The sequence below is a fragment of the Bombus impatiens genome, unplaced genomic scaffold (genome assembly GCF_000188095.3).
Source record: "Bombus impatiens unplaced genomic scaffold, BIMP_2.2 scf_0060, whole genome shotgun sequence".
NCBI lineage: Eukaryota > Metazoa > Arthropoda > Insecta > Hymenoptera > Apidae > Bombus > Bombus impatiens.
Window position 1 is genome coordinate 256,288 of NT_176479.1, and position 17,374 is coordinate 273,661.

General features: G+C 35.7%; 2 protein-coding genes across 2 annotated transcripts in view; one reads left to right on the forward strand and one right to left on the reverse strand.

Annotated features, from left to right (window-relative positions):
- LOC100750065 (calcitonin gene-related peptide type 1 receptor-like) overlaps window positions 1-17,374 on the forward strand; it is a 134,194-nt gene that overhangs the window by 51,045 nt on the left and 65,775 nt on the right.
- LOC100744554 (UDP-glucuronosyltransferase 2C1-like) lies at window positions 7,201-16,481 on the reverse strand. The gene is made up of 6 exons (XM_003485461.4): window positions 16,272-16,481; window positions 14,980-15,414; window positions 14,114-14,536; window positions 12,649-12,880; window positions 11,499-11,724; window positions 7,201-10,658 (listed from the first exon to the last, which is right to left on the reverse strand). The coding sequence occupies exons 2-6, from the start codon at window positions 15,388-15,390 to the stop codon at window positions 10,382-10,384; spliced, it is 1,569 nt and encodes a 522-aa protein (XP_003485509.1). The 5' UTR covers window positions 15,391-15,414; window positions 16,272-16,481; the 3' UTR covers window positions 7,201-10,381.

Below are 17,374 nucleotides of genomic sequence, written 5' to 3' on the forward strand. Positions count from 1 at the left end.
TTTTAAATGAGCTATCATAGAATGGGAGGCTAATAGATACCCGCGTAACTCGATGGCTACTTTAATTATCTCGATCTTTTTTTTCCGCTGAGTAGGAAAATTGCATTTTGTTCGCGGAGAAATTTGCAGTTTCTCGAAAATTCGTAATAATCTGATTAGCATCTTGATTGGGAATTTTGCAAGAGTATAATTAGAGTTTAGGAAAATTTGCGCTAGAAAATGGAAGGATAATTCGAAGATCGATCGTTTCTTTCTCGCGACGTTGAGAGACGCAGAGGAATGATACGTACTTTACTTTCTGAAAATTTCGCTTTCTTCTAAGTTTTCCTTTTGAATTGAGGAAACTGCTTACAAGTGTTATTATAAGTTTCTCGATGATTATCGATAATTAACGCTGTAATTTGAAAAATTAGGCCAGAGAAAATTTAAAATAAAGTGGAAAAGTACTTCAAAGTGGAATTTTTACCTGTTATTATTACTTTTGTATGCTTACACAGCTGCTAATTAGTATATCAGCTATAAGTCTCATTTTTCGGCCAATGAGAAACGCGAACAATGTACAGAATGGTAGAAAGGGAAGCTCAGAAATTTTAAAGCAGATGGTATTTACTAAATGACGGAAAATGGTCTTGAACGATAATCAGTCTTGAAAATCAAACAACGATTAGTCTCGAAAGACAAACAACGAGAGGAGAAACTAACGTTTCTTACATACTCAACAATTTTTAAGCTCTCGCTTCATGATTTAATCTATTATACGTAAGAATAACGAATTATCCTATTCTTATCGTTTCTTTTTTATTTACAAAAGTCTTTTACATTCTGCCCTTTCTTTTTTCCACACAGCTACGCCTAACGTTCACTTACGACATTTCATATTTTCAGATATAACTTGTTACGCCATATTAGTCTATGGTACACGATAATTTCTATTTTAATACTTAAATCTAATAACAGCAATGTTATCGGATAAAGCTTAACTCGTGCGTTAACGCTTCCGTTATTTCTTTATTCGATTTTATCTCTGGTGTAGTATTCGAATTGCAAAATATTCGGCTACAGCGACACACGTTTCAGGAATTTTTCAGGTTGTTGAAGCGGAAAATTGAACTCGTTCTTCGCGGAAATAAGGCGCGACGAATTTCGGTTGACTGTTGTTGATTGATAAATGTGTAACTCGTACATATCTTTTTTTATGGATGATATTTATTGCACCATGCTTAAATAAAATGTAATGTATTATATTATTATTATTATTTAAAATGTAATTTGTATTCAACACGACCAGAGTTATTAACGAATTACGATAAAATTGTTCATATCCTTGCGAACATCCAGCCGTTTCTTCTCTTTCGTCCGGTAATTTTCATTTCTAACGTATCAAACATTTTCTTCTACGTGATACTTCAAAATTCGTTAACGATCATTTTCTACAAATTGATCGCTACTGTCCGATTTTGGATCGTTCTGCTGCGAATTCATCGGTCGTAAGAATAAACGACAAGCGGAGTAAAACTTCTCAGTTGTATCTCTGCAACGAGATACCTCACAGAATTCATATTTTGACAAACCAGTTCATAAAAACTAGCCAGTTAAAATAGTTAAATAATACAAATCTACAGAATTAGGCGTAAATTGCATCGATTTATTTTCTGTCGCTTTACCGCCTATCGCTTGCCGCTTATCCTTCTTTCGTATAACCACAGTTTCACACGGATTTCTACATCGAAGATCTTTTTCAACCAAACGTTCGCAAGGACGAATTTTCAAAACCAAAAACATTTTCCGTGAAAAGCGTCTACTGTTTTTTTTCTACGGCGACTTATCCTCGATTTTAACCAAAAGATCGTAATTACCATGCAATTCTTATAGATCCTTATAGAAATCCTTAGATCGGCTCATCAGTGATTTTCATACACATCTGCCACTTTATTTATTTCGGTTTTTATTAATCGTCGTAAATCGTAAAATTTATCTACTTGTGAAATTATATCGTTGCTTTGCAGTTTGTGCATACGCTTGTGCGAGAAAATACAAATTTTAGAAGAGCGGTTTTTGAAAATTCACAAAGAAGCCTTCGTGGATCGCTCGAACGATACCAGAAGGCTGATTTAACACAAGATACACCGCTATCCGCGAAAACAGTACAATCTTACACTTGCGGCATTACGAAACGCCTAAGAATGAACACGTCTATTACAAAAATAATGTCACGTTAATAGCGGCCCAGCTAATATTTTCCTCTTCTGACGCAAAACTGATGTATTAATTATAAATTATATGGTACTAAAATTAAAAACATAACGCGAACCGTCTGTTAAATAAAAGAACTTTTTTTTTATCTGTGCCACTATCAATTCGAAGCAACGATACGTTGACAAATTTTTTATTTTTTTTATTTTTTATATCAATTACAACTTTACAATTTATATTCCAAAATAGGACGTAATTTACTGTTGACAAAAACACAAGGACAATGTTTAAATAAATATATTGTTGTTTTACCAGGAGCAAATTATTGTTACGAATTTGATTTACATTAATACCGACACGTTCATACGAAAAGAAGTGAAAAAGAATAACATAATCTTTTTAAAAGGGTACGGTCTATTTAAGATTATCGAAGAAAAAAAGAAGACGCGTATCGTAATTCACGTTGACCTGTTTAATTTTCCGAAAAGGATTCGATTTAACTTGTTTTCCCGTTCGGCGGTACTTTTAGTTTTTAATTTTTAGAAATTTGTAATTGAAATTTTAACGAGAATGAATACCAGATAGAGGGTTAGAGTGAAGCACGCGATTAGAACAACGATGATGTCGATTAAGTTTAATTTCCACCAGAGCATGTCCACTGCGGGAGATTTCAAAGAATTTGGCCCATTTCTGATCACGTACTCGATCCAATAAATTGCGGTATCCAAAGGGCTCAATGATCGATCTCTCAACTTCCGCGACATCCTTCTCGCAGAATCTCTAAAATCAAAAAAGGAATTAGTAAAGGAAAGAGAGAGAGAGAGAGAGAGAGAGAGAGAGAGAGAATGGGGAAATGGTCATGAAGGGAAAAGAGCAAGAAAGAGAAAGAAGAGACTAGAAGAGCTGAGAAAGGGAGCGACGCAGATAGAAGCAGGAGAGGAGCAAGAAAGGATGACAGCAGACCAAATTATAGAAGAAAGAAGAAAGAGAGAAGCAGAAGAAAGGGGGAAAAGGATAAGAGAATCCAAGTATAATATACGCTACAGGAATATAGCCAAAGAAAAATGACCAAAGTACTTAGAAGGGAGGATGAAGTGGAAGGACAGAAGAATACCGGCAAGATTCAGATGCGGAAACGAGACCAAAGCAAGGGAATACTGGAAAGAAGAGGGAGAAAAAAGACGCAGACTATGTAAAAGGAAAGAAGAGGACCTGAGACATGTAATGGAAGAATGTGAAATAACGGGAGGACCAAAGGACATAGGAAAAACGCTAAATGAGACTGGAGAAGGTTTAACAGAATTGAAAGCAATAATAGAGAAGAGAGGGGCAATACAAGACGGGGATAGGAAGGAAGCACAGCAAGGAGGCAAAATCGTTAGTTGCTAATTCATAGTTCCTAATGCTTAGTTTTTAGAGGTAGAATAAGCAAGGTAGTGCAATAGAATAGAGCGGAAAAGAGGGGAGGTAGACACATAAGAAGAGAGGAGAAATAGACATAAGAGATGTAAAACCGAAAGTTCGTGCAAAGCCGAAAGGCACGGACTAAGCAGTAATAAATAAATAAAAATAACGGTAACGTTAACAAATATGTGTAACGATGTTGAAAAAATAGTAGAAGATATTATTAATTTAGCTAAATGTAGGGTCGTGTAAAAGTGCATTTAGCGCGATATCCATGAAACGTTCGTCGAGATCCCCTAAACGTAATAACACTGGCATATTCTTATGAACCATGATACCGATGTTTCTCATCCGATCCGGTATTCCTATCATTGAAACTCCATAGTGGATAACTTGCCGAGTTCCCATAAGTCCACTATGCGTTATGAACATTCGTGTATTTCTGTGTGGTTCGAAAAATTCGATAATACTTTGTCACATTTCGTATGAAAGAGCAGACATTAAATCCGTTGAGATTTACTCACCGAGTACTGACATCTGAAGAATCCAAGATATACGATCGCGTTATCTGGCAGACCAGGAGGCAATTTTGTCGCGTTGGTAACCCTCATCGAGACTCTTATCGATGAAATTTTCGCGAACGACGCGCACAAGCCCAGCAACGTGTTCAATGGCAAGGTTTCGATGTTCAGCAACGAACCTAGCGCGAAGTACACTAATCCGTGGCTGGCTGTTTCCAATCAACCGTTCATTTCCTAAATTGGAACACGAAGAACTAAAGGAGATACGATTTGTTGTACGTTACAAGCCCGCGAAACTTACTTCTGATTTATATCGGTTCATAGATTTTTCCTACGATAGTCGACATAACACGAGCGAAATGAAAAAGTTCCTTCAACGATACGAAAGAGAGTAAGATTCTGAATATTATTGTCACGATCGTACGTCAAGTTGGCCGGTCATAAATTCGAGAACCAAATTCCAGTTGCTTATAAATAATTTATATTCGCCCATGCGTTCTTGTCTGTGGCAATTACTTTTTAATTCCAAATATTCTTTCGCGAACAAAATTAACGAAATCTTCCGACGGCGATGATTTACGAGCCGGTGAGATTGGAATTTTCATAGAACGAATCGCAATATATGGGACGTTTAAATGACAAACTAGAAAGTGAAGGAAATAACAGAAAGAGATAAAAATACAACAATAGGAGTTATCAGTCTCTGTATGAACCTACCAGGGACGACGTGCATTCGTCGCCTTGAATATGTAATCCTCCAACTTCGATCACCGCTGGGGCAAGAAACCTAATCCCGTAAAAAGAATAGTGCGAGTTCACCAAAGCCAGGGACACGTTCCTTTCCAATTGTCTGACATCTGGCAAATCCGCAGCCAAATATTTCCTCATTGTTTCAGTCTGATCGGACGTATAATGGTGAAAAACCAGCGTTTCTTTGAAGTTAACGAACAGGTTGCGAACTCGATCGAAAAATGTGTCGAGAAACGCGTTCTCCATTACGGCTCTGGAAAAGAAGGCGAAATTGAATGGTCTGCCCATAAAATCGTCGACGTAAGGCGCCTGCAAGAAGCTTATAACGATGGCCACCTGTGTTTCCAGAAGTTGGCCGAGACCTAAGTAGCAGAAGTAGGCGATCTAAAGTACTGCGGACGAATGGATACTCTTAGCGATGAAATTTCAACTTCTTGATGGTAAAATAGGAGATTCTCAAAGGATATAACCTAAGAAACAGGAAGATGGTACCCCGCTGGGGGTAGCCACCCACATGTTATATTATTATACCACTAAGCTATAATATTTTACCAAATGTCCTACTGGACAAATTGTAAAATTTAAATAAATAAATAAAAAAAAATTGGAGATCGAGGAGTAGATCTCGAAGTATATTAACAAATCTAATTAACGCATGCCGTTCGATCGCGGCTACTCAACAGACGTTAGAAAAATAGTAGAAATCGAAAACGATACTGGTGAAATCGTGAACTCGAGGGAAAACATTAACAACGTAATTGCATTTGTCGAAAAAATTGAAGCGTATGCCCAACTATGGAAGTGGAGATACTAAACATGTACATGTATATAATTTTGTAACGATGTATGGTTTCTTATTATATATATATCATGTAAAACTATAGATAAGCATACAGATAGAAAAATTGAAAAAATTTTAAAATTTAAAAATTTTAAATTAAAATTTAAAAATTTAAAAATTTTAAAATTTTTTCAATTTTTAAATTTTTGAATTTTTAAATTTTTAAATTTTCAAATTTTTAAATTTTTAAATTTTTATTCTAAATTTTCGACTTCTTTTTTCGCGTAGAATCACCCCCTTTCCGCTTGTACCACCAGTTACCAACCACCCTGTATATTTAACACTGGACCTAGCAAAATGGCTGTATCACAATTTTTCATGGAAATTTTATAGATTTAAAACAACGCGTTTTTGTGGATTTGAATAATTTTTTGATAAAGTATATGGATAATACAAATATTTCAGTTTTATGCTTCAGTCATAACGTTAAACATTTATCTTGTTTACGTTTAATTACCTCAGTGATTATGAAACTGTATTGTGGGTCTTTGGGTGGATTTTTAACGAAATTTTGCATCTTTTCGTGGCATAATAATTCACAGAAATCTCTACCATATTTTGTTGCAGTATAATACGTTATCGCTGTTGGTTCTAGCGTGTTGTACGCTGAAGCTACATCTTCTCTTGTTCCGTTTAAATCGATAATATCCGTGTAATTAGCGATCAGGACTTTCGTTGGGAAGTGGCTGATCATATCGATTTTGTGCCCTTTCTCTGTAAGTCTTTGCACAGAGCATGGAACATTCTGAAGTGACTTTTTCCATCGAACAGGAAGAGACAGAGAATTCTGTAAGCGTCGTTTACGCGAATAAAAAGAGCCACCAACAGTAGGAACAGTATTTTCTGGCATTTCATTTCCTTTTCTTTCTCTTTTCCAGATATCTGCAAAGGATATTCAACTGCCTTCTAAGCGTTTTCCAATAAAATTAAATTTATCTGTATTAAATTTCAATTAAATATCAATAGAATATGGAAAATGTAATAATTTAAACATATGAAAACTCGGAATCGAAAAGTTTGAAAATTTGAAAACCTGAAAACTCGAGAGTGTAGAAAATTTGCAAATCAGAAGCTTCGAAAGTTCGGAAATTTGAAACATTCGAAACATTTTCTACGGTATCTTAACCCAGCACCAATTGTTTTATGTTATTAGCAACATAATTGTCTATTTTCATTGTCCAATTGTTTCGACTCAAGATACAGTTGTAACTCGCTGTTCAAGTATCTCACAAATGGTCAATTTTCCAACTAATCTACTCAGCTACGTCTCGAATAAAAAAATTATCCAGCACTGAAAGATTTTTACCTTCAATTATGCGCTGAATGAACACCAAATCTATTAATATTTCAGGATGAACCATGGATTGCGCGAACGTCTGTCAAGGGAATTTGTAAAAGGCTGACTGTGTTTTTTACGTAGCTCTTTTGTCATAATTATTGTAGAGTCTAGAGGAAGAGACAGTCACACGATCATGCAATTAAAATATTATCTTGAAGAAAACAACGCGTAGACTTTATTCTTACGTTTCTGTTCATTTTTACCTGTAATTATATAGTTTGCGTGGTTTGCTTACAATTTCATACTTCGCCGGTAAAAACGAAGAAAGTACAAAGAGGGAAATTCTATAGAGGATAAATTGTATACAAACGACGAAAATTTAGATAGTAGGAGTATATTTAGAAAACTTATCTGGCATTTCATTTCCTTATGTTTACTCTCTTTCTATATTTATCATTGATAAACATAGTCATAGCGAAAACAAGGTTTTTAAATACTCCAAGCCCTTCAATTTTCTAATGTTATAATTTTCCAAGCTCTACAATTTTCGAACGTTCGATCTGTCAAATTTTCCAATATCAAAATTTTCAAATTTCTGACCACCTGATTTCTCGAATTCGCAAATGTCTGCCTCTGCAAATTCTCCAATACTAGAGTCTGCAAATTTTTGACTCTCGTATCCTCTGAATCTCCAAATTCTCAAACTCCGTGATCACGGGACATTTCAAAAAATAATTCCATTATCTCAGTTCCATTATTCATAACGAAGAAGCAATTCATCGTAAGTATTCCCATTAATCGTGCTATAAAATTCTGTCTCTCGCAAACAAATTCATTAATTACAGAGACACTGGCCATTTGAATAGGCATTTTCCTGCTTTCTGTCTCGAATATATTTCTCAAAAGAACAATCGACGTTACGTCCGAATTATTTATCGTCAAGTTTGCTGTCTTAATTTTCCGCATCGCGTGCTCCGTGAACGGTCATTATTAATGGTTCGTTGAGCCAAATGATGAAAAATATCGTAACTCTACAGAACTACCAAAATTTCATGGTATTTTTGTTTCTTTTTCGACTATTTACAAAAGTGAAATTGTTTCCGGATGAAAGCAATTTTCTTAATGTCGTGTAACTTTCAAAGAAACTACCCCCTGCTACCGCCAGTTTTAGCTGGTCGGTTAGGAAAATGTCGCAAGTTGCAGTTCCATTTTACGCAGGCTAAAGCGTACAATGATACCGGATGAATAAGGTTTAGTGTCTGGCATGGGAACTCGGTAAACTGCTTGAGAACTTGTCAAATGTTTACGTAATTTTAATACGATTAGACGTGGCCCTGTCCATGTTTAATTATACTTGATCAAACTTCCAACGGCTCGTTTAATCGAGTTATAAGTGGCTTCATCGTTAAGTTCCTCTAGCCCGGCTCTTCGTTGCTGTTCTCAATTGCACGCGTAACGCGTCCTGTATTGTCGTAGATTCCTTTTCGACGTTTCTTCAATTGTCAGAAATGTTGTGTTCTTGGCTTTACAGTGTATCGATTTAACATTTATCGTCACCTCGCGATGAAATTTGCATCAAAGGTATTTATGTATTGGGTTGTCCAAAAAGTTCCTTTCGTTTCATAAGTGAAATAATAGATGCACAACATTTTTTATTATTTTTTTTTGTTTTACATCTCTTTTACCTATCTAAGCCTAATATCCATCTCGCATATCTCCTTTTTACTCTATCCAGTCTTTCTTCCATGTTCCAGTCCCATACTTCTGCTCCAAACATCTTCATTCTCCTTTTGTAGTCCTGTTTGAATATTCTTTCTCCCACGTTCTATGTTTTCTTCATTGCTATTGTTGCTCTCTTTTTCCTGCCTTATATGTGCTTCTCATCACTTCCGTTTTTCTGTAGTATATACCCTAGGTATCTTATCTCGTCCACTTTTTCTAATTCTTGCTCTCCCCATTTCAATTTTCTTTGTGTCTTTTTGTTCCTTCTTTTTTCAAATCTCTTTTACCAATTTCGCTTCTTATATATCTACCTCCCCTCTTATCCACTCTATTATATTGCACTCCCTTAATTATTCCATCTCTAAAAACTAAAAACTAATACCTAAAAACTATTGCAACTTCCTCTATTATTGCCTTTAGGTCTGTCAGTCCTTCTCCAGTCTCATTTAGCGTTTTTCCTACGTCCTTTGGTCCTCCCGTTATTTTACATTCTTCTATTACGTGTCTCAGGTCTGCTTCTTTCCTTCTACATAGTCTGCATCTTTTTTCTCCCTCTTCTTTTCAGTATTTCCTTGCTTTGGTCTCGTTTTCGCATCTGAATCTTGCCGGTATTCTTCTGTCCTTCCACTTCATCCTCCCTTCTAAGTACTTTGGTAATTTTTCTTTGGCTATGTTTCTGTAATGTATGTTATATTTGGATTCTCTTATCCTTTTCCCCTTCTCTTCTGCTTGTCTCTTTCTTCTTTCTTCTATAATTTGGTCTGCTGTCACCATTTCTTGCTCTTCTCTTGCTTCCATCAGTGTCCCTTCGTTTCTCACCTCTTCTAGTCCCTTCTTCCTCTTTCTTGCACTTTTCCCTTCTTGACAATTTCCCCAGTTTCTCTCTCTTTCCTTTATGCACTGCTTTACTAGTTCCTTTTTTGATTCTTATGGCTTTCCCTTCATACCTTGCTGCTCTTCTTAATGCCTTTTCTTTGATTTCTGTTAGCTTGCATTCTTCTATCAATCACAATACACAACTTCTATTTTATATTATTTTATGAATTTATGTATGATCCATTTTGTAGTAATAGAATAAAATGGATCAAACATAATTCAATAAAATAACATAAAACAAAAAATGTTGTGCATCTACGACTTCCTTATAAAACGAAAGGAACTTTTCGGACAATCTAATAGATATTGGCACAGTGTAACAGAACGAAGTTGAATAAAATTGTCTAGGAATTTATATCAACGATGTTCAAGTATATTTCTAGTGTATTTCTAAAGGACGTTTATAGATGAAATATAAATTATTTGACTTCGATTTAAATCCGGAATATTTCATTGCTATTATTTGTAACACCAGAGTACGATTTACGTGAATTCGCGGTCGTTTCATGAAAATTTCGCATCGACTAATTTGGCCGGCGTCCTTTTCAAGAGAAGCTTTTCGTCCTGTCGCTATTTCGTTTTTAGTGCTTCTCAGTTTAATCGTTTCCTCTGCTAAATAAATAAATAAAAAATATTAGCCGATTGCATGGAAAAGGCAAAAGCTCGTTGCATCTCTCAGAGGGAATTTGTTAAGAAAATTATCTAACGACACGCTTCTTTGAAAGTACACCTCGCAAAAGAACGCGTAATCTCCTATCCTGTTAAGGCTTTTGCCGATATTCTTCGTCCCGTTTCTCAGTTCAACTTTTTCTCTGTTCGAGCGGCCCTTTTATGGAAGCTTGTTAATACGATATTTAATGAAACTATTAATAAATAAATTGCGAATGTGAAACACGCAAATAAGAAGACGAAAACATCGAGTAGATGCAACTTCCACCAAGGTAATTTCACAGCGGCTGATCTTAAGCTATCTGGCCCGTTTCTCAGCACGTATTCGATCCAATATACAGCTGTGTCTAACGGGGACATCGGACGATCTCTGAACATCTTCGACAATGTCTTTGCAGATTCTCTGAAATAATAATGAACAGTATCAGACAGTGATCGTTTCCTGCCCTACCATTTTTTTCTTTTTTTTTTTAGAATTTATGTGGGATAGTGTGACGCCAGGGAAGGACGTGGCGTGAGGGATAATTGTTTATTAGCGTTGTCAGGACATGTTAATGTTGTCAAGGAGTGTTGTGAGCGTTACCAAGGTATATAAGGAAACAATGAGCATGGAAAATGCTGTCAGAGTTGAATTTATCGTGGTCGTGTGAAGTTCGTTGTGTCGTAGAATTAGTGAGAGACGAATACGCGAAACGCGGTATTATTTCGTGTGAGTGCAACGATATTGTATTTATCATACTGTTTTCTATAAATTTATAATATAACATTCCTACATTTCTATTGTATGTTTCAAATTTAATGGACTGTATATTTGACTTTCCATATGAAATATATCAAATAACGAGAAAAATAATAAGATATATTAAAATAACAGTAAGTTTTATAAAAAATTATATTAAATTTACGTAGATAGAAATTTCTCGATGGATTATTATTCATTACGTTATACAAATTTTTCATTTCAAAGTACTTCGCTTTTTTTTATCATGTTGAAATCATCATGAGATGATACGACTAATCTTACGGATCGAAACGAAACTTAAAAACTTAAACGAAGGATTCGATCGAAATATTTTTGTTTATATCGTTTTAATAACAGTGTCAGCAGCGCGATTTGATACGATCAGATAAAAAGTTAGGAAATATCTTGTCAATGTCGTTAGACTTCTCGAAATATCTGTCATATTAATTGTAGAGGAGATTATTTGAAAAATTGTTGGAACGATCGTATAAGAAACTTTACCTGTATCGGGGATCGTGCAAAACTGCGTTCAACGCAGCGTCCATGGAATGTTCGGTAATGTCATCGATGTCTACTAGAACTGCCACGTTCTTTTCAACCAAAACGTTGATGTTTTTAATTTGGTCACCGAATACCGGCATTCCTATCATAGGAACTCCGTAATAGCTAGCTTCCTGGGTTCCCATAAGGCCGCCGTGAGTTACGAATACTCGCGTATTTGGATGTTCTGCGAGAAATATGTTCGATAATCCTTTAATCAGGATCTGATTTGATTGTAAAACTAAGCACGTCTGAGAATCGTTATGATCTCAGAACCTCGTTTTACGACTCTAGCTTTAACAAAGTTTCCTTGCAATTCGTGCATTTCTTAATCAATTTTCAGTATATTAACAATAGACATTAACGAAAAATCGAACAGGTCTCATACAATCGATCCACGCAAATATCTCCTACGCTATACAAATTACGCGAAATATATTCCAAATATATTACACGAAACAAATGTTTCAAGTAAAACTAATTTACCAGATGTCCAGCTGGACAAATTGTAAAGTACAAATTAAATAATAATAATAATACAAAAAAGTGAAACTTACCCTGTTTCGAGGGTTACGTTTTGCGATGGTCACGAATTTTACTTAGACGGACGTGCCTTCGAGGTTTCAAGGTATCCTTTGTTTTTTTTTTTTTTTAATGGAACTATAAATCCCTTTTGTACGTCGTTCGATGCACCTTTTAATTCTCCATAAAAAAGCATCAAGGTAAGAAGATTGATAACGCTGCGCTTTTGCGTTCACGTTTTCCTGGTGCTCCATACGTTCGATTTAACGAACACTGAATTATCTTTCAGATACAAGTACCTTGACACTGTTTTGTAGAAAATTGAAAACCACATGGAATGGCATACAAAAAGCAAATCGTAGTTCCGTTAAAAATCGGAAAGACACGTTGAAATCTCGAAAGTATCTCTGCTTAGAAAAATTTGGCGATCCTCGTAAGACGGTCCCTTTGAAACAAAACAATCAATGAATGAAAAATTTCAACGCACAGTTTCAGAGGTATTTGCGTGAATTGATTTAGACGAGACTGCCTGTACAAACTCGTAAATGGCAGTTTGAGAGTACTTTTTGGAAGGATATGTTTCGCTTACTCAACACCGCAACCTGAGGAATCCAAGGCAACGTCAGCACGTTATTGGGTAAACCAGGTGGTAACTTCGTTGCGTTGGCGCTCTTCAACAAAACCTTTACCGGTGAAATTTTCGCTAACGACGCGTAAATTTGCAATATCGTCTCCGTTGGCAACGTTTCGACGTTCATTAGCGAGCCCAATGAGAAATATACCACACCGTGGCTTGCCATGTCTAGCCATTCCTTGAGTTTCTAGATCAAGAAGACACAAATTCGACGTTATTGTTATCGTATCGTTTCGTTAAATTTGATTTGGCAAACGTTTAACAACGTCGAACGTTGCTTCTACTTTCCTTCCTCCAGATGTTATTGGGGTGGCAACTGAGTGATTGCGGATTTTGCCATTAGATGGTAATGACAAAATCCGCAATCGCTTAGTTGCCAATCCGATAACATGCAAAACGATAGTTCTTAAAAATATATTCTGCAACTTTGTCGATTAAATTAGAAGAAAGCTGAATATCATGCTACTTCGTACGAAGGATGAACGTTCTTCGTGCGCTATGTAGTTGTCAGAATGATTTATAGTATTTCATTAATGGGAAAGTTATCTACAATGTAACTTTACGATATATATAATATATCACGTACAAAATTTCTTATTATTGATGCCTAATTGCCACAAGTATTGGCCATAGAATTGTGGCAGCACTCGACAAAAAATACCGCCACTCGACACTAACTTCTACCGGACGAGGGTAGCGCAGTGGATGCGCCTTAGGTTACGAACGTTCGGAACCCGGGTTCGAATCCCGGCGCCCGTGTTCCCGATTTTTCTTCCATAGCACATAAATGAGAAGAAAGTAGTATAGTAGCTTATAGCGACGTCTACATCAGCAACAGCACTATCGCGACGATTACTATTACACCTCAGAATTATAAAAAGACAATAGAAGACCATTCGTTTCATTATCGATTCAATAAGGTTTCAATTACAAACATTTACAAATTCAAATTCGAAAATTCGATTACAAATTCAAATCTCCAATTACAAATCACGATTAGAAGATTCCTCGTTTGTAAAGATCGCTTCGCTCGCGTTCAAAATTGGAAAATATCTTGCGAAAAGCGTAACGTAATAATAACGCGAGTAATTTGCTTCAAAGGTTCGGAATGAATACGAGATAGCAATACGTGCAGGATGGAGAAAAAATTCAAACTTCCAAGAATTGCAGTGCAGCAGCGAAAGAGATCGACGGGAAGCTACTAAAATAAGTCTTTTAGGAAGGAAATTTCATAAAGTTGCCAGCGGAAGATTTTAAGGAATTATTTAAAGGAATTCGAAGAAAACTAAGGTCACAGAGGGATCTCGAAAGTAAGTTTACACGGAATACTGCGAAGAAAAGTTCAAAAAAATCCTCAGAAAGTTTCGAAACCTTCGAGGAATGCTGGAAGAAGATTACAAGAAACTTTTCAAGACATTACCGGGCTTAATTTCGACTTGTCCGCTTCGACATGTAATCCACCAACTTCGATGACCGCCGGTGTGACTGGTCTGATACCGTAATAACTATAGTGCGAGTTCACTATAGCCAACGACACAGTTTTCTCCAATTCTCTGACGTCGGGTATATTAGGTAAACCCAGGTATTTCTTCATCATATCGGTTTGTTCGGCTGTGTAGTGATGAAATATCAATGTATTCTTGTAGTTGATCAAGAAATTCCACAGGCGATCGAAGAACGTGTTCACTACGGCATTATCGTTGTAGAAACCGGAGAAGAAGGCGTAACTCGTAGGATTTCCCATAATATCGTCGATGAATGACATTTGCATGGACGACATGACGATGGCCACTGGCGCTTTCAGAAGTTGGCCGAATCCTATGTAGCACGGCGAGCCAAAATACTGGAAGAAACATTAATCTTCTTAGAGTTGCAAACTCTATCTCGTCCGATCTGTCAGACTTTATGTATCTGTTCGTTTTACAATTTGAATTAATTTATTTAATTACACGGTTGAAGTAAAGTGTCGTTAACGCTTTCGCTGTTGTTAAATACGCGATTACCGTGTCGATTTCGTAAAATTCAGCAACGAAAGCGTTAGACTTAGTTTCATAGAGAGAAAAGATATTTGACGAATGAATAGAAAAATACTCGTATTCGCTACAACGTGTATTATCTTCATTTTGTTATCGTTAAGCCTTTTATCGCCTTTTATCGTTTATGTCTTATAAGACGTTTCAATCTACGAAAGTTTGTGCCGTTTATGTTTTAAACGCTTTGTTTCGCGGAGAGAGACAGGATAGATGGAAATTCGGATTCGTTACTCTTGATCTTAAATATATTCACCTCTACGATAATCAGGTCATAAGGTGGATCATTGGGTGGATTTTTGATGAATTTCTGCATTTTTTCCTGTTTCATTAGATCACACAGATTATTACCAAAATCTGTGGCTACGAAATAAGTAACTGATCGCTGTATATATTTTCCATAATCCGTGGTTATGCCGTTCACCACGGTTTTTAGGGTTCCATTTAAGTCAACGACGTCCGTGTAATTAGCCAATGGAGTTTTCAATGGGAAATGGCTAATTACGTCGACTTGATGCCCTCTTTTTACTAATTCCTTGCACAGGACATCGAACATCCTGAAATGGCTCTTGCCATTGTATGGGAAGATGCCCAAAATTCTGGAGGCATCGTTCGCGTGTATGAACAGAGCCAGTAGCACGCAGAACAATGCCTTCTGGTGTTTCATGTTCGTGCCGTTTTCTGTTGATACCTGTAAAATTATCTTCTTTAAAATAATGAAATTATACTTTTTCGAGATAGTAACGTTGAATTATTTTATACGTCGATAATACGAACTTTTGGAAATTCAAAAATTCTGGAATTCGAAAATTTCGAAAGCTTCGAAAGTTAAATTTGAGAGTTGGACAAATAACATTCCTTCCTTTTTTTTTTGTTTTTTGATAAAAGTGGCACTACTCGAACGGATGAAATTACATAAAACAGCGATATTTTCATTTACACATGAAGATCTCGTAGTAATTGTGCCGCTTACAATTATTCAGCAGTTCGTTTTATCTCCGTTTATCGTTCGAGATATTTTCAAATTATCAAAATTGTAAGTGAAAGGTTACAGTCGTATTGTATTCGTATCATTAATGAACTAACAGAAGTTTAGTAGAAAGTTTAAAAAGAAATTTATTTTCCAGAATGTAATATTGTAAAATTGAAGTTTATTCCACTTATGTAGTCGCCAGTTTAATAGATTAAGTTAATAAAAGCTTAGCTCGAGGCAGTATAAATATGTTTTCGTTGATTAGTATAATTTCGTAACACGCTTCATAAAAGATATCGAATTTGTACTTCAGTCGGTCGTCAGAACTACCAAATATAAAGTAGAAATAGTGGCAAAATAAATCATAGAAATCCTTCGTAATCCGTAAGCGAAACGATGAAAATATTATCTATCTATCTAGTGAGCTAATAGAAAGTAAACGCTTTCAACCACATTAAAATTCATATACTGAACATGACTAAAAATGGACTTCAAATTTGTTATATCTTCGTCGCATCGTTTCACATCTTAAAAGAAAAGAAGAAAAAAAAAAGTTAAAATTCACAGAAACTCACCAAAGTTTACTAAAAAGTTCTCAATTTCAACTAAAAGGTAGCTCTTATAGTAATATTTCACTCGAGTACTATATATATCAGTGCTTGTGTTTGAGGTAAAATTTACAACGTAACCAAGAAACCAAAGGTTCCGAAAGCTTGTGTCTTTCGTCGACGTTGATCTGCGACTGTTAACGTTAAGTACTTTGCTACATCTATCGTTTGCCTTATCGTCGCGTGTGTTAGCACATATTTCTCTGTATTGTACGTATACATTATACGTTCGTATTATATGTGTTTTGACTAAATTGACATATAGCAGTGCATTACAGATAAGTATTTATATCGTGCACGTCTTTACTGCCAATTACCATAGGATAATCACATATATTTACAAGGTAAATAAATAAGAGAAAATAGGGAAGTTCGAGGTATACAAGAGGTCGATCTCAAGAAGATTCGGACGATATAAATAACAGTATAGAAAAAACATCTTCGGTAATTGTTCGTTGTTGTCTAAATATTAATCCTCCATCGGTATTACGGAGGTGCCGAGTGTCGAGATCCGGGCGAAATTTTCATCGTCCAATTTCTCCGAAACGAAGGTACCAGATCCCGTGGTTCCCGCGTCTAAAAATTTTTACCTTGTTCGATTCAGTTCTAAATACCAGGAGTGAGATAAGCAGTGTTCTTCAGTAACCCATATTTTCACTCACGTCGTTCTTCTGCTAAGTTTTTTTTTACATGCATAATTATTTTTATTTTAGTATACGTAGCAATTCTTAATCCTAAAATACTTAATAATAATAACATAGTATATACGTAGGTTAGTAAGTGTGAAATATGGAGCTTTTCTTTCTCGGAGTGTCGTGTCATTTTCCAATAATAAATAATCCACTCGAAAATCTCATAAATATAGGTCAAAGAACAATTACACTTTCTTAAGCGCCGACGAATTTCTTCGTATTTCTTTGAAACATGATAATTCTATGGGCGAAATCGTACGACAACTTTTTGTAATATTTGTTTCACACGAAACAGCGTACCTTCGTGGAAATTACCATTTTATTGGAAAAATGTTTTGACATTTGGCTAGAGTATCACCTATATAGCAAGTTATAACG